Source organism: Lepus europaeus, chromosome 14 (assembly GCF_033115175.1).
Source record: "Lepus europaeus isolate LE1 chromosome 14, mLepTim1.pri, whole genome shotgun sequence".
Lineage (NCBI taxonomy): Eukaryota > Metazoa > Chordata > Mammalia > Lagomorpha > Leporidae > Lepus > Lepus europaeus.
In genome coordinates, this window is record NC_084840.1 from 54,237,370 (window position 1) to 54,261,317 (window position 23,948).

Here is a 23,948-nt window from a genome sequence, read left to right on the forward strand (position 1 = left end):
TGCTGATGGGAATGTAAAACTGTACAAACATTCCAGAAGAGTCTGGCAATTTCTTAAAAATATTCAATATGTAACTACTATATGACTCAGTAATTGCATTCCTGGGCATTTACATCAAGAAACAAAAGACTTATGCTCACAAATAAATCTATACATGCAGCTTTATTTGTAAACCAAAGACTGGAACGAACTCAGAGATGCCCTTCAACAGGTGAATGGTTAAAGAAATAGTGGGGCATCCATACTATGAATATTATCCATCTAAATAAAATGGAACAATCTACTGATACATGCAACAACCAGGGTGACTCTCTAGAATTATGCTGAGTTAAAAAAGCCAATTCTAAAAGGTTACACACTGTATGATTCCATTTATATAGCATTCTTGAGATGACAGAAATATAGAAACAGAGAACAATTAGAGATTGTCATGAGCTAAGGAAGGGGTGGAGATGGGAGGAAAGTGGCTTTATATAAAAGGATTACCTTGTGGTGATGGAACTGGGCTGTTCTTGGTATGACTATCAGTACCCTGATAGTGATACTGTACTATAGTTTTGTAAGATTCATTAGGATAAACCAGAAAAAGGGTACATAGGATCTCTATTATTCTCTACATTATTCTCTACATGTGAATCTACAATTATCTTAAAGAAAAGTTAGGGGGATGGCATTTTGGTGTAGCAAGTTAAGCTGTGGCCTGCAATGCCAGCATCCCATTTGGTTCAAGTCCTGGCTGCTCCACTTCCAATCCAGTTCCCTGCTAATGCATCTGGGAAAGCAGCAGAGGATGGCCCCGAGTACTTGGGCCCTACCACCCACATGGGAGACCCAGATGGAGTTTCAAGCTCCTGGCATCTGCCTGGTTCAGTGCTGGCCATTGCAGCCATTTGGAGAGTGAACCAGTGGATGGAAGATCTCTCTCTCTCTCTGTTCCTCCTTCCCTCCCTCCCTCCCTCCCTCCCTCCCTCCCTCCCTCTATAAATAAACAAATCTTTAAAAAGAAAAGAAAAGTTAGGAGCAGTTGTTTGTGGCATAGCAGATAAGCTACTAATTGGGATGCCTGCATTCTCTATCAGAGTGCATGGTCTGAATTCCAGCTATATGCTTCTGATCCAGATTCCTGTTTTGTGCACCTAGGATGCAGTAGATGATGGTTCAAGTACTTGAATTCTTGACACTTACCTAGGAAACCCAACTAGTAGTTTCTTGCTCCTGGCTTCATCCTGGCCAAGCCCTGGCTACTGAGGGTATTTGGGGGAATTAACCAGCAGATAAAAGGTCTCTCTTTTTCTGTCTCTCCCTCTCTTTCTGTCACCCTTCTTTTCAGATAGATAGATAGATATTCTTTTTTTTTTTTTAAAAAGAAATAAAACATACTAGAAGTGTCATGTTTTAAAATAAATAGTCAGCCTATGCCAGCATTTAAAATAGCCTTTTATTTAACATTATTAGTTCCAAATAAGAAATTTCTTTAATGTTGCAGAGGTTAAGAAATGAAGAAAGTTAAAAATTCAATACCTTATCAATTCCCTCTTTTCTCTTTTAATTTGGTATCTGAAGAAGAAAACATTAATTCTATTGTCTTACCTTGATAAATAATCCTGTTGACTGCTAGGACAGTGAGCCTCTGCAGTCTTTGTGCCAGCTCAGTTTCAGTTGCCTGGCTAGGGCTCTCTTGGCTCATTCTCCGTTGCATCATCGTGTGAAGCTCATCACTTGCTACTGAACGCATTTTCATCAGAAGAGATTCAGTCTGAGCTAGGGGAAATTTTCGAGGACCTTCAAGTATATAAATTAAAGTGTCAAATACTAATGTTAACAAGGATCAATGAAATTATTTGTATTTTTTGATTATCAGACCATGAAAAGAACTTTATTATAAAGTTAATTTATACAAAGGAAAGAAAGTAATTAAGAGAAAGTGATGCTTCTCCCACTTTGAAGAAATGTAACAGTATTTTTGGTTTCAAAGTTCTAAATAAGAACACTGAACCCAGTTACATGGTTTTGTGGGGGTAGATATCATTTGACAAAGTGTGAATGTTCTGCAAAACTCAAAGTATTAGATAAGCATAAGTAGTTCAGAATTTCAAAATGTTTTGATAAAATATTTTTCAAATACTGTTTCATTTCCTCATATTCCAGAATCATCATCATAATTTATAGAAAATCAAGTTTTAAACATTATCATTTCTGGATAATTACTGTTGTTGAATTTTATAAAGCAGCTCTGAAAATTATACATAGTACAGTGTAGAAATCAGTGAAACTGAAGAGATCAGAAAGGTGAACATAAGTTCAGTGATTTGCTATTAAAATGATTTGGGGCATATGCATCATTTTGGATTCAATGCTACACAAGCACTTCTTGAGAAATATTTTCCCAGATTCAACAGGTAGAAGTGGCATTCCTACACCATTACTGCACCTGCTCCAAGAGGTACCACAAAGGTAGCTTGTCCAGAGTACTGGGGGGATGAGTCTTGATTTAATGGACTGAAAGTCATAGGAAGCTGACCATAGGAACGAAAATGATGTCTTGGTAGGTGAGGAATAATGGAACCCTTCATTGGAATGGAACCTTTGTTTTAAATTATGAAAACATAAATCAATTTCTATAAATAATTTCTATAAAATTGCTTATATAAGAATAAATTGCAATAGGTTTTAATGACTTATCCTCCAAGATATTTAAGTATTATACAGTATTTGACTGTCTAGTGTTTTAGGGAATCAGTATTTTCAGTCAGTTAATACACTTCGGTGGGTAGAATCGCTTTTGAGGCAAAAAGAAAGCAAATAAAAAATTCATATCTTAGATATATTCAAGAATAATATTGTCAGATAATGTACTCAATTTAAGCACATTCTTCCTAATATCTACATCTCTGACATCTCTCATGTTAAGTAAGCAGGTGATAATCATAATTCAGAGGCATGGTGATATACTGAACAAAGGATATGTATTTGAATAAGTGGGAGGGTATATCAGCAGTCATGCTACAAGCCACACAGCTGGTATAGTCTTTTTTGTAAGATTTACTTATTTGAAAGGCAGAGTCACAGAGAGGCAGAAGCCCTTCACTTTGCCTATAACACTTTATGCCTTGCTAAGTCCTTTCTCATTCTTTACATGGATATCCAAATATCATTTCCTCAGAGGGCTCCTTAACTCCTGATGTAAATCAGGCATAATCTCTTACTACTACCTCCTACATTTACCTATTATTTTATAATCTTTTCAATGGTAGAATCTGCGTCTGATTTTTTTTACATCATTGTATCACCAACATTTGGCACAGTGTTTGGCATGTGTAAGTGCTCCATACATAAAAGAATGAAAATGGTACTTAAAAAAAAAGCAGAAGAGTGCCCTCTGGAAAGAAAACTTACTCAAATTTTATAGCTTAATCTTTAAAACTAATAAATACTTTTAAAAATGTGAATAGTGTCAGAGTATAGAGAAAGTCACTCAAGCAACCTTCAGTTTAAAATTACTAAAACATTATTTCAGTACTCACCAGCAATGCTTTTCCGCTTCTGAAACCCTGCATGAGGGGGAGAAGCTGACTGGAATGACTCCGTAAGGTTTTCAGCATCATGATTTGCAGTGGTCCTTATAAATTCCATAGCAGCCTGGAGAACTCTGAGCTGTAGTGCAATAGCCATATCTAAAAATAGAGGATACTAGAATGTTTTCAAGCCATGTGGTTATTCCTTTTCAAAACTATTTATTTATATATATACATATATATAAAATCTATTATCTAAACTGCTAATAATATTCTATTAGATACGTTTTAAATTTTTGGTTAACATAAGTTTTTGATGCTAGTAACATAAGGTTTTTGGTACATAAGGCAAAAGTTTTAACAGCAGTTCTCATATTTTTGTTTCACATTCAGTTTAAAAGTTGCCATTAAAGAAAACTAAATGGGGGGGAGGGCACGTGTTCTGGTACAGCAGTTACGCTGCCACTTGGGATGCCCGTATCCCATACTGGAGAGCTGGCTGGAGTCAGCTTCCCATCCTGCTCCCTGCTAATGCACCTGGGAAGCAGCAGATGTTGGCCCAAGCACTTAAGTCCCTGTCTACCATATGCGAGTCCTGAATTGAGTTCCTGGCTCCTGGCATTGACCTGGCACAGACCCAGCTGTTGCAGTCATTTGGGGAATCAAGAAGCAGATGGAAGATCTCTCTTTTTCTCTGTCTCTCACTCTCATGCTGCCTTTTAAATAGATAAATATATAAATCTTTTTAAAACCTAAAGGGCACTACTATTCAACATAAGCCTTGTACTTCTAGTCAGTAAGCAAATCAGCAATTTCTTCCAATGATGTATAACCAGCTACTAATTTATTACATCATCACTTTTTCTATTGTAGCCATTCAAAAAGGCTCCTTTTTAAAGCCAACAGATATTGCCTCAAAACTGAGGTTAAACATCAGTAAAAGTTAACCCCTACCCAAACCCTCCCCCCCCCCCCCCACAGCTCCAATAACATGTTTGGCCACTATACAACTCCCTCAAATCCATAAAAATTTAATCTTACTTTGTGTCCTCTTGTTTTTGCTATTTTGAAGGTATCCAAGCAGTACAACAAGGTCTTCAATAACTCTAAAATATTGTGAGCCTGAGGAACTGCAAGCATGAATTGTAACTGCTATGAAAAGTTGTTGTATATCACAAGCGAGCAATTTGTATTCATTCAAAGAAATGCTAAAGATAACAAGACAAAACCAAAAAAAGGACATTTATAAGAAAAAGAACAATTAATTTATTACAAAGAAAACTGATTTAAGTTCCTATTCTACTAGCATGCATTCCTTCACTATTTATATATATTTACTCTATGGCAGGTGATACATATTACACACTAGGAATAGAAACAAGACACACTTTGACACCTTTCAAAATACATAGTTTTGCAAAGGACCAGACAAATAAAGGGATCACCACAAAATGGTAAATGGTGGTAATTGTAATAACAGAGATAAATACAAGATACTATGGAAGCACATTAGCAGGTTCCTAATTTATACTAAGGGCAAAGATTGTGTGGGTCTGAGCAAAAATATTCTTAGGAGACTTCTGGGAGAAGGTAAATTTGAATAAGTTAACCTCTTGGATTTTCACTTTTATAAATTATAGTATTTTTTTTGTCTTCAAAAAGTTTATGGAAATGTATATTATGAAAAAATCTTGCATAAATTTCAAAAATTTTGGCACCAAAGCAACCATCTTTTATTGAAATTTCCCATGAACTTTTTGAGGTTATCTTGTATTTGGATTTTATGGGCAGGCCTATTTCTCTCTAGTAAGTACTCATCTTTATTTACACATTCAAATTTGATATTTTTTTTAATCTTTTATTTAATGAATATAAATTTCCAAAGTACAGCTTATGGATAAATTATAGTATTTTAAGGATTAAAAGTAGTAATAGATTTGAATATATATTAATAATTTACAAATAGAGAATAGATTTGAATTAGCTACTTTTGTTCCTCAGTTTTAACCTTGATAATCTACCTCTGTGTATAAAATTAGACCTAACTACTTCTCTCCGTTTCATGTTTCCAAATCAAGCAAGAGTTAAAAATGGCAATTGTCTTGGAATAGGGACTTTCATTAAGGATAATATATTTAAAAACAAACCAACAAAAACTACTTTCAGATCAAGCAGGCATGTACCCTTCTCAGGTTCTACCAACTTCATGTACTGTATTGTAATAAAGACTTAAGTGTTTTGAAGAAATATAATACTTAGTATTTTTATTTCTCATATGCTTAGCACACAGACTATAAACATAACAGGTGCCCGATAAAAACTGAACTAAGTTATGTAGTCTTTGGTTTAGAGAATTACTAAGAGATGTGCTCTCCTCTTTGTAAAAATATACATAATATTTCATACTTTCATTTAAGAGAAGATGGTGCTTCTGAAGATTCAAATTTTAATATTACATAGTAAAATGTTACATTATACATCACAAGTGCAGACACAAAAGACAAAAAATCTAAACAAAAACATTTTTTACAGCTGTTAATAAATTGGTGGGCAGACATTTGCTAGCATAATTAGAAATTAATTTATAGTAGCAAATAGTAATATAACACACTAACAGCAGGATAACACAAAAAGTTCAAAACACAACCTTTTGAAAAGAAATTCAGTCTCATATTCTCTGCTATTTACCAGCGTAATCTTCAATGAACTATTACATCTCTCTAAATAATAATTTTTATAAGACAATGTTAGAAGCTTGGTAAATATATTTGGTGGCAGTTAAATTTATTCTATTTGTCTTCAAGCTCTAAATATGTAAAATAAGTCATATATAAAACCTCCTTCTTATCCATACTTTGTTGAAAATGATGAAAAATAAGTCTTCAAATTGATTTAAAATTTTTTTGGGGGAGAATTCTTTAAAAATATTCTGAAAAATCAGATACTTTAAAGTTTTCACCTTCTAAAGTATTTATCAGATGTAATTCTAAGCAATAATTTAAAACTTACTTCTTTTCTAATCCATTCAGGGCTGCCACTGTATTACATAACACATACAGTAGACCATTATCCAACAACATATCTGCTACCTTAGAACAAGAGTTCAAAATTTGGAGAAGAAGTAAAAGAGCATTATGCAAGAGTATATTGTCATATAGAGAGGTCTCTATTAGTCCCAGAATAGGAATGACAGACCACTTCTGAAAAAGGTCCATATTTTTCACATCTTCCAGGTCAAATCTATAATAAATAATACACAATTAAAAGCACATTAGGAACAATTAGTCATAAAATATGGAAAAATTATGGCAATTATGGGCTATTTTATTAGCCTGATTTTGAAGCTAAAAAAATAAGTTTGATAAGTAAGGACTCTTAATCTGTTGTTAGATTATATACCCCTATAAGATAAATGTCCCTAGAATTCCATCTAATGCACATCCGGGTGAAATAGATACATAGTGTCATGGTTATTAATGGACTCACTTTAAATCATCCATGGGCCCCTGATGTCCAACCCCAAGTGCACAGGAACATTATTTTGTGCCTCATTTTGCTCATCTTTCAAATATGCATGGTGCTATTGCCCTATTTTCTTCTCAAGGCTGCTGTGAGAATCAAATGAGACAATCTAGAATTGCTTTGAAAAAGCCAAAAGTTGTATGCAAATTAAAACTATTACTGCAATGATCTAAATAAATAAATTCCTCAGGGTCTGAATTTGTCTAACCTAATAGGGAGACATACATTTCTTTCTACTGTATATCATAAACAGAAATGACAGTTTAACTTTTCTGTCAAACTTTTGGTTTGGGACAAAATTATTCTTTCATCTTTATGCTCATTTGATAATTCTCATCATTATACTGGAGTCAAATATCAGAAATCAGTACATCCAGGAGTCTCAAGTGGGAGATGTACTAATCTCCCCAGATAACCTCAGAGCTCTGAGGTGGTCCTGTGTGGATCACTCATATACCCTTCAAGAGTCATTTTTCTTTACAGTTACCTTCTAATGTCAATACTACATGCCAAATCTGCACTAGCCATTTCTTTCATTTGACTCAGAATTCATTTGTTTCTAGTTTCCAGCAAGTAAATAAAATACAGAAGAAGAAATCTTATTAGAAAGAACACCATATGGAAAATAATAATTGCCTTACGTGGCAAATGACAATTTTTTTCTAAAAGTAACCAAATAATTTTAAGAGTGAGTTCACAAAATTTTACATTTAAGACAAAAGATCCCCAATTATAAAGTGAAGAACTCACTTACTCTTCATCAAGGCCAATACGCCGACCAAAGAACATTTCAATGAAGCACTCTAATAATTCCTGAGTTCCCTTATGAAGATACAACTGGTTGGCTAGCAAGGAAAAACCACGGTTCTTCAGGAATTTGTCTTTTTGTTCCTTAGATGCTCTATTAAAATATGCATCTAATAGCTACAGAAAAATTTAAGATAATTTAATTAATATATTAAAATTTAATATAATGCATACAAATCAGGCAGTATACCATACTTGTATGTTATGGCTTAAATTATTCATATAAAGTTATTCACATGTAGATAGGACATAAAGCTAAAAAAATGGTACATTAATAGCAAAATAAAGATGAACTTTATCTCTGACTACTGTGGATTTCTAATGATGACTCCATCTCGGTGATCTCAATACTTCCATGATAAGATAAGCATGAAGCCTTACTTAAGCATAAACAAAACATCTGTGCTTAATTGTGGAAGGAAAAAACAGGGCTCTATGAGCACAGGTTGGAATTTCCACCCTTCTTTAGCTTCTTAAATGGAACACATGTACACATTCTCTTTTTTTCCAGTGAATGTCTATCTTTTGATTCATTATTCCAAATGAGGAACTCTTCTAATTTCCCCTGTAATACTATGCTAACCTGCTAACATACAATACTTCACCTCTCTCTCCCCTTTAATCATAGAGGTGACAGAGTACTCTTTCCCAAGCACATAACTATTTATTGTCCTGCTTAAAAAACCACGTTTACACATAATACAAAGTGCATGTTTTACATGAATCCTTCCTTGCTTCCCTCAACAGAAATATCTGTTTCCCCTATGCTTCCATTCTTCTTTATTAATACTGCCACTGCAGGACTCATCTCTGAGTTCCTTACATTTCACTTTGCTGAGGATATGACTCTCTCTCACTAGACTATAAACTCAACCTATATCACTCCTCTTTATATCCCACATAGCAACTAGACCACTGCTTCCGCATTAAAGGCGAGTTCAATAAACACTGTATGTGATTAAATACTTATACCCAGACAAACTAAAGAAAATGAGAATCTTTAAAGGCCATTCCAACATTAAGTTTTCTTCTAATGGGAACCACTCATATCAAATATTCATTCATTCATTTGATAATATACTTAGTACCTATTATACACTAGACACAAAATGCCTACCCTAATGGAGTTGATATTCCAGTGTGGGAGAGTAAGAAAATAACTACACGGATACATTTAAAAGATAATTACAAGACATAACCAGGACACTATTATAGAATAAATAAAGAACGAGGCTTCAGGGAAGTGGTTTTGACAAGGTAATCAGAGAAGGCCTCTTGGAAGTGGTGGCACCTGAACTGAGATTAGAAGTAAATATCTGAAATTTAACACTAAACTATTCAAGAGATTTCCAATGTACACCTTGGTAATTTTGTGAAATAGATTCAATGTTCAGGTATGTGGATTTAGTATTAAACATATAGTGATATGAATCAGCATAGAATCATATGGAGAAGGATTTAAAATTATATAACAAAAATATGAGTAAGAAGTAACAAACTACATTACTTCATTATTTCTAAGTATAAAGATTTAAGTCTACTTTAACACATACTCAAAATTTTAAGTTCCATGTATATTCATTTTTCTGAATTAAAATAACACTTGTGTAGTATTTGCCCTTACTTTAATAACTCCTTGTTGTATAGCTGGTGATGGGTGGTTAACGAGGACTAAAAGTGTATCTGCTTGAATAAGTTTGTCCATCACATCTTCAAGCATAACATCAGGTAAGATGAGAAGAAGTCCACTTAACAGTTCATATAACCCACAGCATATAGGTACCAAACAGTCTTCAGTTATACTAGGACAGAGACCAAAAATGTCTTACTAAAACAACGGCAGGGAGAAAAGTACATGATGATTATCTTATGAACTGTGATAAATAGTAATAATTTTAACATGTGAAACAAATGTTTATAAGGTTTAAGAGATGTTTTCTAATTTAACTGTGATTAACAAATTTACCATCACTTCTTATCACTGATTTTTTTAGCTATATAATCTACTAAATGTTATTGTATTCTATATCTATGATATCTATTACAGTAGTCTAGTCACTGCCCCTTATGTTATTTGAATTATTTAAATTTAAAATTCAGTACTTCAGTTGCACCAGCTACATTTCATGTGCTCAATAGGTGTATATAGCTATTGTCTACTATATTTGACCACATAAATAACATTTCCATCTTCACAGAAAATTTCACTGGACAATGAGAACAATAAATATTATCATTTTTCTGAACTAAAGAGTTTTTCTCTAATAACTATAAATAAACCAGGACTGGCATCAGGTGTAGCAGGTTACACTGCCTCCTACAATGCCAGTATCCCATGAGCATCAGTTGGAGGTCTGGCTATGCCATTTCTGATCTGGCTCCCTGCTAACGTGCCTAGGAAAGCAGTGGAAGATGGCCTAGTTACTTGTGCCCCTTTCACCCACATGGAAGATCTAGATGGAGTTCTAGGCTCCTGGTTTTTAGGGAGTGAATCAGCAGATACATCACTCTCCCTCTCTTTTTGTCTCTCCTTCTCTCTCTGTACTGTGCCTTTCAAATAAATAAATAGAAATAATTAGATAATGCACAAGATATTTTTTCTTTGGGAGCTATTTATGGTTAAGCCTTTGGTTAAACATGGAATTCAGTACTACATAATAGTAAAATAAGGAGAAAGACAACTTTCTGTATGTTATTCATATATATGTTATAAGAAGTGAAATAATAAAAATATTGTTAGAAGGGTAGAGATTCTTCAAAGAAAAGTAAAACAAAGGGAGGCAGGTGCAACAAAACACCAAAGGTACCTGTGAGCACTTGCATTTCGGTTGTAGTTTGGCTCATAACCAAGGGAAAAGGTAAAATTTTCCCAATCATCAGTGTTTCTATCAGCAAGACTAGGCCAACGGCCAACAGCTGCAGATCCATTCTGTGAAGGGAAAGCTAGCCCAAGGCTTGCAACATTGCTGTGGCTTCGCTGGAATGAGGCTAGTCCCTTTAGGTAATCAGGTCGACGTGGGCTGGACTCATCCCCAGGACTTTCATCATCAAATCTGGGTTCTGTTCCCAACTCTTTATGATCTGTTTTGACTACTGGAAATCCCAGTGTTCCTTTTGGGACACCACTGACAGAGGCACGGGCTGAGAAGATAGCTTCCATTTCACAAACAGTTTTTGCAGACTCACAGCTACTGATGAATGCATCCTCCTCGGCTTTTTTCAGTGTGTCAGAACTCCCCAGAGCATTTTGTTTCTCTGGGTGGGTCGCAACAAAAGTATCTGCTATATATTGTAACTTGTCAATACTACATTCCAGACTTCCAGACAGTTTTTGTGGTTGCATTAGTAGTGAAGAAGTAGGAAATGCTGGTAGGCTTCTAGAACGCAGCATGTGGGCAGCCATTTGTTGTGGAATAATATTAGAGGAGCTGTTTCCTGGTAAGAGTAAACAGAAAAACATTAATTAAAAATCTGTCTAGTGGGACCATTTCTCTTTTGTACTATAAGTCACAGCCATAGGCCTAGCCTATTTATCCAGCATTGTTAAAGAATCCATATTTGTTAGTATTCCTAGTAAATAATGTTTAACTAGAGTGTCAATTTGTTGGGTCAACAACAGGAGCCACTGTGCACTTGCTCCTCATGTGGGATCTCTGTCCTTAATGTGCTGTACATTTTGATTTAATGCTATAACTAGTACTCCAACAGTATGTTTCACTTTGTGTTTCTATGTGGGTGCAAACTGTTGAAATCTTTATACTAAATTGATCTTCTGTATATAAAGAGAATTGAAAATGAATCTTGATGCAAATGGAAGGGGAGAGGGAGCGGGAGGGGGGAGGGTTGCGGGTGGGAGGGAAGTTATGGGGGGGGGAAGCCATTGTAATCCATAAGCTGTACACTGGAAATTTATATTCATTAAATAAAAGTTAAAAAAAAAATAAAAAAAAAATAATGTTTAAAACTCTTACATATTAAACTACTTTTCTTTTATCCACTTATTATTAAAACCTTACAAAACATGTCTTTTCCTGTTTCCTTAACAAAATACAATATTGGCTGAATGACCCAATGCATTAGATTAACAGTTGTTACTATTGTGAAATTAAGAGAGACTTAAATTATCTCAGGCTAGTATTGCTGGGATGTGGTTTGATACAGTAGAAAGAGTATAGGCTTTAACTAGATAACTGGATGCAAATGACAGTTCTGTTAGGTGGCAAAAGTAAATCATGGAAATGTATCAGATGAGTATTAGTTTCTGCAAATACAAAATGTGGATTAAGAATACTTTGCAGGATCCCTTTAAGAGTGAAGTGAGATCTTACTTGTGATGCGCCTAGCATAGGGCCTGGCATATAACAGGTACACAATAAAGAACAGTAGTTATTATTACACTAAATTGCCTTAGACAGTTCTCTCTTTCACTCTATTCTCTCCATTCCTGTCATCATCTCTTGCTGCTATTAGAAGCAATCACATTCTCGCTTCTGATGTTAAAGTTCAATTTATCACTTCTAATATTCTATGTAGGAGAAGGCTAGAAAAATCAGTCTTACTGTAAGTACATGGGGCATTAATGCATACTACTTAAGGTATGGTTTGTGGACCAACAGTATGGGCATCAGTATCACCTGCATGACTGTTGGAAATTCACATTCTTAAGCTCCAGCCTACATATTCTGAAACTGAATGTATGAGGAAGAGGCCTAGGAATCTGTGCTTTAACGAGCTGTCCAGATGGGTTTCTTTTGCATGTTAAGATTTGAGAAGCAGTTTTATACAGAGATAACAGACACTGAATGATCAGCTGTATAACACAGGCTTTTTGGCACTATAGCTCAGAAGGTTTTTCTAGTTATTTCTGAATTTTGACTAGAAAGTGAAAGTTGCCAAAAGATTTTGTCTAGAAGACCCGGAAAAACATGATTGTATTTGAAAATCTTTCAGAGTGACACACATAATTTAAATCCAGACATCAAGTTCTATGCACTTCTCTATCTTACACTATTTAATAATTAGTAGTGGAGCTATAGATAAAGCTAGGCTGGACCAAAAATAAAAGCAACATTTCAGAATGGAAAAGGACAGTAGTCAGGAAAGGGAAAGATGTATGGTCAGCTTAAATTAGGAAACTTTTACATTTTTTTTTCTGTAAAAGTAAAGATGAAGTATTCTCCTTAGGGTAAATTAAGACAGAAAAGTATTATAGACTTAAAGACTTGAATATACTTACTACAGAAGTAGAAGAGGGATGATTCTCAACACACAGTAAAATGACAGAGCATCATTTAAAGCCCCACTACAGTTTTCAGCAGTGTAAGGCCAATTGGACTAAAGCAAGGTTAGGGCTTTTCAGGTCAAGAATATCAAAAGGCCAAGAGGACAATGTGGCTAAAGTTAGTATGAAGCAAACTGGAAGTTATGGGCTAATAGGATCTAGGCTGCACAGACAAAGTAGAAGCAAAGGGAATTTGGGAAAGTAATTTTTTAAAAAAATTGAAAGTTTATTACTAAAGAATGGATCAAAGAGGAAGAATGCATCCTTTTTGCTTTTTTCAGCATGTCAGAACTCCCCAAAGGAGTCTGTTTCGCTGGTTGGCTGGAGGGCTAAACCTGCCGGACTATTCTGTACAAAAGACCTGAAGAAACAGGGCATGACTGTATTTTAAAATGTTCCAATGCAGCTCAATTCACAATAGCTAAGATATGGAATCAACTCAAATGTCTGTCAACTGAAGATTAGATAAAGAAATTATGGGATATGCACACCATGTAATACTATACAGCACTAAAAAATAAATTAAATCCTGTTGTTTGCAACAAAATGGATGAAACTGGAAAACATCATACTTAGTGAAATAAGCCAGTCCCAAAAGGACAAATACCATATGTTCTCCCTGATCTGTGATAACTAATAGAGCACCTAAAAGGTAGTCTACAGAAGTGAAATTGACATTTTGAGATGCAATGACTTTGAATAGTCCTTGTCTCAACTGTTGAGGAACATGTTTTTTTTTTTTTTTTTTTTTTCATACTATTCGTTGAACTCTTTACTTAGTATAGAGTTAATCATATGTACATAAAGTTAATTGAAAATAAATTTTAGTGAAAAATAAGAATGGGAATAGGAGAGTGAGGAGGAAGAGGGGTGGGAGGGTGGGTACGGTGGGAAGAACCCCTATGTTCCTAAAGTTGTATTTATGAATTGCATGAAGCATGTAATTCCTTAAATAAAAGGTTTCTGGTGGGAAAAAAGTTCCAAAATGAAACATGTGATTTAAAAATTGGTCACATAGATAGAGTGGGATACTGGAGCTTCTGAGGTGTTTGGAAGATTTTTTGATTATGGTAAAGTCCAAGACAGATGTGTGGTGGATAAACAGAGGGAAAGGTCCCCTAAGCCAAGGAATGTGAGGTTGTAGTGTTATATGGCCATTCTCTTGGCAAGTGAAACCATCTGGAATGATGGACTTAAGTAGAAGAGAGTAAGACAAACAACAACAGCAAAACAAAATAAAAAAGTCTTTTGAAGAAAATGGGAAAATAAACCAGAAGCCTAATGAAAGGCAAACGACTATGATGAGAGAAAACAGACAACGAAAGAGCAAGATAGCAGGAATCTTACCCATTTTCTAAGTTCCAAGAACTTTTACTAGATTGTGAGTTACTGATACCAGAAGGTACTTAAAATGATCCTTTAAATATGTGCTATAATATTTAAGTTTCATCTTCTACTTTTTTAGTCTGAATATCAGGTTGTACTATATATTCAAAATCTCTGACATTTAATTATCTATGAATATTAAAAACTTAAGCAGGAAGGGCTATAGTTTCTTTACTACTATTTTTTACCTTCAGGTGGTGAAGCAGTAAAACCAGATGGGCTTATTACCATAAATCCAGGACTAATAAGGGATTTTCCTCCACTGCTGGAATGCCTCAGGTACATGATTGACTGTACTTTCTCCTGAAAGATCTTGCCATCTATAATCAAAAAAATTTTTGAGACAGAAAAATTTTTTAGAAGGATGAAAAAATATAACTCTAAAAGAAAATATCATTAAATACAAAATTTGACGAAAAAATTTTCAAAGATATGGCATACTTAGTGCACACATGATATATGAGTACTTACACTCTACAATTTCTTACTACAGGTTTTATTTGTGTTGTTGATTATCACTGGTCATACTAATTTCTATTTCCTTTGAATTAAAAGTATACTTAGAATTACTTCTATTGGGGCTGGCACTGAGGCATACTGGGTAAAGCAACACTAGCATCCCATATGAGTACAGGTTCAGGTCCCAGCTGCTCCACTTCCACTCTGCTCCCTGTTCATGCACCTGGGAAAGCAGCAGCAGATGACTGAAGAACTTGGGCCCCTACATCCAAGTAGGAAACCCGGATTTAGCTCCTGGCTCCTGGCTTCACCCTGACCCAACCCTGGTCGCTGTGGCCATCTGGGGAGTAAACCACCAGATGGAAGATCTCTCTTTCTCTGTGCCTCTGTCTCTTCCTCTCTAACTCTACCTTTCAAATAAGTAAATAAATCTTTAAAAACATAAAAGAGAATTATTTCTATGGATTAACATTTAAATGTTCACTTTTTATACATTATTACAATCTTACCAAGGAGATTGCTTATGTTTATTCTTTGAGGAATAGACTTTGTCTTATATGTTTATATAATTCTTCAGTGTCTAATATGACTCTTAAACTAATACTTCCAGCTTAATCTTCCTTTCTGATTTCAACTGCTTGATTTCTTAAATGTACCACAAATGCAATAAATTCTGAATCCTTTTTGTGCCTTAAATCTACTCCAGTTTTGTTTTCTGGTTAGTTTGTCAAAAGCACCCATTTCTCATGTGGAAACCTGTAACTAGGACGGGCACTATGGTGCAGCAGATAATCCAATGCGTGGGTTTGCATCTTACCTCTGCTTCTGGTCTAGTTTCCTACTTATGTGCACTCTGGAAGGCAGTAGGTGATGGCTCATGTACTTAGGTCCCTACCACCCACACAGGAGATCCAGAGTGAATTCGAGGTTCCTGGCTTTGGCCTGGCCCAGTTCTGGCTAATGCAGTCATTTGGGAGTGGACTAGCAGATGGAGGATCTCTCTCTCTCTCTTTCCCTCTCTCTGTACTCTGCCTTTCAAATAAATGAAGTAAATACATAAATATTAAGGAAGAAAAAAAAGCTGCAGCCATGCTTGACCAATATCTTTCTTTATCCACATCAAGTCAGTCACCAGGTTCCACTGACTACTTTCTGTTTCTTAAATTCTTCTTTACCCTACCACAGTGTTACAAAATAAGTTTATCATCTGTCACCTGGATTACTATCATAAATTTCTAAAAGATATGCCTGATGGATATCTTGTTACCCTCAAATCCTCACAGTTAGCAGAATTCTCTTTCACACATGTCAACTCCTGTTTAAAACCTACAGTGGCTTTCTGTTGCCTGTTTAGACACCTTGGATGAAGTCTGGGCTTCTTATCTACAAGAACATCCACAATTTGTACCCAGATCCTTCCCCAGTCTTGTTTCTTATATTAAATTTCAGCAATACCGACTTTTCATAGCTCCCTACCATGCTGTTTCTTTTGCCTAGAAGGCCTCTGATTCCTACTCATCCTTTAAGACTCAGAGCAGGAATTGCTTCCTCCAGGAAATATTCCCTCAGCCCTTGTTGTGTGCCATGCTACCAGAAAACATAATGTTGAGTTCTCCATCACTGTACTTTCCATATGGTGTGGTGTAACTATCTGTTTATGTCACTCCCTATACTAGGAAGTAAATCTCTTATGGGAGGGGAGCATATTTTACCCATGCCCTGCTCCCAGAATCTTTCACAGTACTATCCACTAAATATGCTGAACCTAAACAAAAAGCAATGCTATCTCCTGGTTTTGTCTTTTCTTTCTTTCTTTCTTTCTTTTTTTTTTTTTTACTTGAAAACTGTTTCTTGTAGGTTGGCTGCCTGTTTTTTTTTTTTTTTAAACTTTTATTTAATGAATATAAATTTCCAAAGTATAGCTTATGGGTTACAATGGCTTCCCCCCTCCCATGTAAAGGTCTTTTCTGGAAGGTATAATCTTGAGCAGGAAGAAAAACAGAGACGGCTTCAGAGGGAGCAGGAAATGGTGACTGAATAAACTGTGGAGAATGAGCGAGGTTGCTGCCATGGAGGCAGAGAAGCCTTTATGGAGAGGCTCTGACAGCTAGCGTGTACGTAGACCAGTACATCTGATGGAGGCAGTATGGTTTCCTTGACCCTACAAGCTGGCAATTCCTCTTCTCCTCTCCTCTCAGGCGGGAGGTGACAAAGGCACTTGGCCATGCCACCTTTTCATCTGGCTCCTTTCATGTACTGTTTTTTTCCTGAAATTCCTTAGTTTTAGAAAAAACTTATTTGATCATTTATGTTCTCAAACATTTGCAAGTAAAATAAAGTCTCCTGGCTCCTGTGGGGGGGGGGGGGGGGGGAAAGCAATGCTATCTGATTTCACTTGGGCTTCTGCTGTTGCTCATTTTATTCACTTATTTCATTTCTTAAAATAGCTGTTGTATAACCAATTTTCTACTCTAAATTTACTGTTTAGCTTTCTCATATGTTCACTTTTGCTGTCTTTCTTACCATACTACATTTTTGTAGTTTTTTAAAAACTCTCATATTTTTTAAAGGTTTATTTGTTCATTTGAAAGGCAGAGTTATACAGAGAGAGGGAAAGACAGAGAAAGAAAGACCTTGCAGCTGCTGGTTCATTCCCCAAATGGTCTCAAAATGCCAGGAGCCAGGAACTCCAACTGGGTCTCCAGTAGAGTTCTATAAATGGCAGAGGCCCAAGCACTGTACCATCTGCTGCTGCTTTCTCAGGCAAATTAGCAGGGAGTTGTATTGGAAGGGGAGTAGTCAGAGGACTTAAACCTGTGCTCGTGTAGGATGCCAGTGTCACAGCCAGCAGCTTAATCCACTGACCCACAATGCTGGTCCCTATTCTTTCTTTTATACTGATTCCTCTTTCTTGGATACCCTCTAAATAGTAGTATTATTACATTTCTATCCTTAGATTCCTCTTCTTTCTAAACATCTCTCCTCCTCCCACTGTCACCTCCCACCCCACTACCTCTTGCCCAGTCTCACCTATTGAGAGCTGCAATTCACTTCTGTGTGGAGGAATTCCTTAAAAGCTCCCATATGTTGTACCTTTCCTTTCCAATTAACTATGAATGACTACAGAACAGCTCGCAGGCAACATTATCATGTTTCTCTAACATTTCCAGAGTCATTCCATTCTAATCTTTCCATTGCTCCGTTTTTCCTCCTTTCTTTCTTTCTTTCCTTTTTTTTTTTTTTTTTTTTTTTTTTTTTTGGACAGGAAGAGTTAGACAATGAGAAAGAAAGACAGAGATAAAGGTCTTCCTTCCCTTGGTTCACCCCCCAAATGGCTGCTACAGCTGACGCGCTGCGCCGATTCGAAGCCAGGAGCCAGGTGCTTCCTCTTGCTCTCCCATGCAGGTGCAGGTGCCCAAGCACTTGGGCCATGCTCCACTGCCCTCCCAGACCACAGCAGAGAGCTGGACTGGAAGAGGAGCAACCAGGACTAGAACCCAGCGCCCATATGGGATGCCAGCACCACAGGTGGAGGATTAACCAAGTGAGCCACGGCGCTGGCCCCCATTTTTCCTCCTTTCTAATTTCATTTCTACCATGCCCAGATTCTATTATTTTGTCTTTCATAGATTACTATAATTGGCCTGCTGTTCCTAGTTTCTCATTTCTGAATCCTACTGCAATAATTTATTTATATCCCTTTGATGCAAATAAATTAAAAAAAAAAACCTCCTTTAATGAATTCTAACTAAAATATAAGTTCAAATTCTTTGGCCTTACATTCAAGGACTCATCTAATAAAATCTTGGCATTTTTTTTTTTAAGATTAATTTTTTTTTTTTGACAGGCAGAGAAAGAAGAAGAGGAAGAGACACAGAGAGAGATGGCCTGATTCACTCTCTCAAATGGCTGCAATGGCCAGGACTGGGTCAGGACGAAGCCAGGAGCCTAAAACTCTATCTGGGTCTCCCACATGGGTGGCAGGGGCTGAGGTACTTGGGCCATCATCTGCTAATTTCTCAGGTGCATTACCAGGGAGCTGGATCAGAAGCAGAGCAGAGAATTCAACGGGCACTCAGATATGGGATTCCGGCCTAACAGGCGGTGGCTTAACCCAATGTACTGCAATACTGCCTCGTATTTCTTACTACTCCTTTGTAAATCTTCAATACTTAGGTAAATTCATTATGTATTATTTTCTCTTTTTATTTTTCCCACTCTTCATCTGCAATGTTAACTCTCCAATCTACCTATCAAATTCTACTTAAACTCTTTAATGCCTATATCAGATATCATGTAGTCTATTCAATATGTTCTCCCCAGAATGGTCTGATGAAATTCTTCTTACTAAATAACTTTTAAAAATTGTAATTAGTTGAATGTAAATCTCTTCTCTCCTCTTGGCATTTATATTCCTTGAAGGCAGGGATCATATCTGGTTCATTCTGTAAATCTGCCACCCTTTCCCAGCCCTAGTAGGTAATTAGGGTAGCTTCTAAGACAGAGAAGTCATTCAAAGGTTATCAAACAAATGTGTATCAAGCAAAAAGAAGAAAATGAAAGTGGTAATAACCAAGATCTAACAAAAATGATTATACTTACCTATGTGCAAAGAAAAGTAGAAGTTTGTGGGGTTGTGACAAACGTAAGTATTAGTAGGAGGGTGAACTGCTAAAAGGAAATTGAAGATAATTGTCAACAATTCCAGATCTGGAGGAGATCCAAGGACTTCTGCTATAATTTTCACAAATGATTTACAAACCTCTCGGGGCATGGATGTAAGCTGCCCCTCTTTATGTTCCTGGAAAAAAAAAAAAAATCAAACCTAAAGAGAACTGTCAACTCACTTTTTTTTTTTTTCCTAACACAAAATACTCTTTTTAGAGCAGAATTCTGTTGGTTATTACTGTAGTCTGACCATATTTACCATTAAATCGTGTTGCTCAATTCATGCAATTTTGTCATTAAAATTTCATTAGGGAAGGATACTTACATTTTGACACTATATGATATGGAAAAAGGACTTTAAAACCAGTGTTTGTGTGTGACATGCATTGTATATTCTGACTTTTCATCTACAGGTTAACATTTGAACTACTTCAGTAATTGGACTCGTGCAGTTCAGAGGTCTTAGAAGGGAAGCTAGGACCCAATGTTTGGAGGGAACTCTGCTGTTACATTATATATACCTGTTTCGGTCCATAATTCAGTTTTAACTTGGACAAATTTATACTAGTTAAGCCATAAGTATCAACGTGTAAACTTGTTTTGGTTAAAGAATTTTTCTATCAAACTACTAGTAAACTACTTCTTTGCCATTTTCCAAGAAGGTGTGGAATCTTGGATTTGCTGCTAAGGAAACAGTTTCTTAGTTAACTGGTCATAGAGATTAATCAACCCTGTATCCCCAAACAATTCAAACAGTAAATTCAAACTAGTAAAAATAAAGGAAATGTTATTTAAAAAAAAACTGATGGAAATTTAATTCTAACCCATTTATCTTAAGGAATTATGGCAAAGTTATATTTCAATACTCATAAGCATGGATTCAGAAGCCATTCAACTCTGGTTTACATTCTCGCTCCTCCATTCACTTGCTGTGTGATCTTAGGTGTGCTACTTATCTCCATACCTTACTTTCTGGTCTATAACAGGTATATAATACTATTGTTATTTCATAGGATTATTATTAGGATTAAATGCCATAAACTCTTACAATAGCATCTCACACATATTAAGTACCATATAAATATAATTAGTTATTATTAGTACCATCATCACTTTTATTACTGCTTTTCTTTCACTACTACTACTACTACTACTACTACTACTACTACTATTACTACGGGATAATGGAAGGAAAGTTTATGAAAGATAAAACTAGTTAAATAAATATAACGTGCCCCAGTTTACAAAGACTTTTCTCACAACATCATTTAATTTCTCATTTCTAGAATATTAAGACTCCAAGTGGTTATTTAACTAACAGAAAGCACACAGAAAATATATGAGTATACAACTGTAGCTCAAACTCAGTTCTATGAGCTTCTTCTACTGTACCATCTATTGCCTGTAATAATGATGACTGGCAGAATTCTGAGTAATTCTAAAAATAAAGATGAAGTAGAAATAAATTGTTTCTATCTTCCAATTCCACTTCCCCAGTGGTAGCAACTGGCTTGTAGAACAAGGGTATAGAAGAGAAATTTCCTTATATTTGCCTTCTCTACATATTGCTGAATCAGAATACTAAAAAGTACTGAACCATCTGCTATAATCTCAAACATAGAATGTAAAACTACAAAATTTGCATGTTGTTGTTTTTTATGATGTTATTATTTCTTCTACTCTCCCAGATTAAAATTTTATATTATATTTGACTCTTCCTGAAACTCTCATTTATGCAGAATCAAGCTCTACTGATTGTCTTTATAATTTCTTTTTGATCCCTACTTTTACATTCTTATTTTTATCACTATTTTGGTTCACTGTGCTCACAGCTAATAAAACAGCCTCATATCCAATACACTACCAATTTATTCTTCCTGAAATGCCAAAGACACTCAGATACATTTAAGGTAAAGACTAAATTCATTTTTAAAAATACTTGCTACAGGGGCCAGTATTGTGAAGCAGTAAGCTAAGCCTCTGCCCACAGTGCGGGCATCTCATATGGGCACCAGTTTGTTCCTGGCTGCTCCTCTTCTGATATAGCTCTCTGCTACAGTCTGGGAAAGCAGTAGAAGATGGCCCAAGTGCTTGGGCCCCTGTACTCGCGTGCAAGACCTGGAAGAAGTTACTGGCTCTTTGCTTCAGATCAGCCTAGCTTTGGCCAATGCAGCCATTTGGGAAGTAAAAAAGTGGATGGAAGACTTTTCTTTCTGTCTCTCCTTCTCTGTCTGTAACTCTACCTCTCAAATAAATAAAACCTTAGAAATAAAATAATCCTATAGCATCTAACATAAAACTAAGCTTGAAAAAAGGTGTTAATTTGGTAAATAGGCTCTTTGAATGAAGTGCTAAGAAAAATATGCATGTCAGGAAAATAATTGGGACATGGATTTTTCTGGCATTTTGGTAAATAAAATGGAAGTGAAAATATATATTGAAATCTCTAAATTAGTAAATGCTACGTGTCTGACATGAAGAAAATTAATATCATACTGTCACATGGACTCACTGCAAACTGGTCAATAAATTTCAAAATGGATATACAAGAAAACTGGTAAGTATATGATGCAAAAACATTCAGTAAGCCAGGGACCTGAGAAATCACCATAATGAATTTCTGAAGACAATAATCTAATTTTCCACAGAGATCAAGAAGGGCAATAAAATGTTTTTGTTTTTTAAGAATTCATCCACTAAAGAAATAGTATTTAGTGCTTATGAGTACCAGGTACTACAGTTACAGTGTGATAAACAAAAAAAACATATCTTTGCCCTCAGGAGATTAATAAAAAGAAAATATAATCTCATAAACAACACAAAACTAACAAATTGTATGTAAAGAGAATTAGAGTAAATGTATAAAGGGGAAGAGGTTGATTTAGATGGAAAAGGCAGGGAAGGCTTCTCTGAGGAAGTTTGTGTGAGGCATGAAGAAAAGTCAAGTGTTAGATGAAAAGAATGTGATAAAAAAATTTAAGAAAAAAACAACATCATGTATCCTGAGATAGGAAAAAGCCCCCTTGTTTAACAAAAGGAAAGAAAGCCAGGGCACTGAGTAGCATCAGATGGGGCTTGAGTAGCAGCCAGGTCCTATGAGCCTTCATAGGGATGTAGTCACAGATACTGGATTTTAGCCCAACTACAATGAGAAGTCCCTCATGCCACAAACGCAAAGGTGCTCAAAACATAAAATATTATTTATGTTAATGGAACAACTGTACTTACCTAACATGATAAAATTCTAATAGATGCCTCAACATTTAAAAAAAATTCGGAAAATAGTCCAATACAACCACCAAGTGAATATAAGCAGAGAAAAATATTTAACTAGAGGCCAGGCTATAGCTCAGACACTACAATGTGAGTGGTGAAATTAGTGCCACTTTTTAACATAATATTTTGGATATATTTTTCAAAATGATAATTACAGCATATAAAATAGAACTTCAGCAGTTGCAATTTAAATAATATGAAACCAGTAAAAACTCATCAACTATTGTTGATGTTTAACAGACTATAAAATTGTTATACCCCTACATGAAGAAATATCTCCAGCACAGTAGTTGCAATTCTCTTGTTATTGAGAAAGGAATGACAACAGTGTGAAGATCAAACTGTGAGATGCAAGAGTTGAAAACTTCCTATTTGTTGAAGGAAAGCCTGGGAAGTAAGGAAGATGGAAAAGAGAAAAAAATCCCCCTGAAAGTTCCATGAAAATTTGATGCCTACAGTACTGAGTTATTAAAGAGAAACTACAGCAAATATCTCCAAAAGTAAAGTTTCATGAAAAATACCTGTAAAACCTGACAAGTCAGTAGAAAGCGGTGAACCACTTGAGCTTTCAATAACTGCTTAATATTAAACCTCTGTAGGTGATGTTCTGCTCTGATAAGGACTTCTAGAGCTGCTAGCAGAGTTTCCCAAACACCTTGCTGAGAAAATAAACATATACATATTAACACATAGCTACATTATAAAATTGTTTAAAACAATTAAACATTATATATATGTATACATTCAGTGTCAAAGGTTAAATTTATCTGAAAAAAGCAAAACTTAAAATGTATTCCCTATTTTCTGTTGTCAACAGATCATTTCTAAAAACATATGATGAATGTGATATTGTATTAGATACTTTTATTATATTTCTTTGAGGCGTTCAGTGATATATTTACATAACTATTTTCAAAAGGTAAATTAGCCAGGCGGGGGTGGGCATTGGCCTAGTATCAGCATCTGATATTGGAGTGCTTGCGTTTGACTCCCAGGTCATTTGGGGATTGAACCAGCAGATGGAAGATTCTCTC

At 35.5% G+C, this 23,948-nt stretch overlaps 1 protein-coding gene across 4 annotated transcripts in view; it reads right to left on the minus strand.

The window, feature by feature from the left end:
* Window positions 1–23,948, minus strand: part of LYST (lysosomal trafficking regulator) — a 225,275-nt gene that overhangs the window by 89,425 nt on the left and 111,902 nt on the right. For 3 of the 4 annotated variants that reach the window (XM_062210653.1, XM_062210652.1, XM_062210654.1), the window contains 10 exons: window positions 23,436–23,573; window positions 19,573–19,771; window positions 14,700–14,831; window positions 10,652–11,279; window positions 9,469–9,646; window positions 7,792–7,961; window positions 6,525–6,755; window positions 4,557–4,723; window positions 3,525–3,674; window positions 1,591–1,782 (listed from right to left, as the gene is read on the minus strand). In XM_062210653.1, coding sequence (XP_062066637.1) covers window positions 1,591–1,782; window positions 3,525–3,674; window positions 4,557–4,723; window positions 6,525–6,755; window positions 7,792–7,961; window positions 9,469–9,646; window positions 10,652–11,279; window positions 14,700–14,831; window positions 19,573–19,771; window positions 23,436–23,573 — 2,185 coding nt within the window. The remainder of the gene's footprint in view (window positions 1–1,590; window positions 1,783–3,524; window positions 3,675–4,556; window positions 4,724–6,524; window positions 6,756–7,791; window positions 7,962–9,468; window positions 9,647–10,651; window positions 11,280–14,699; window positions 14,832–19,572; window positions 19,772–23,435; window positions 23,574–23,948) is intronic. The other variant, XM_062210655.1, reaches the window with a different exon arrangement.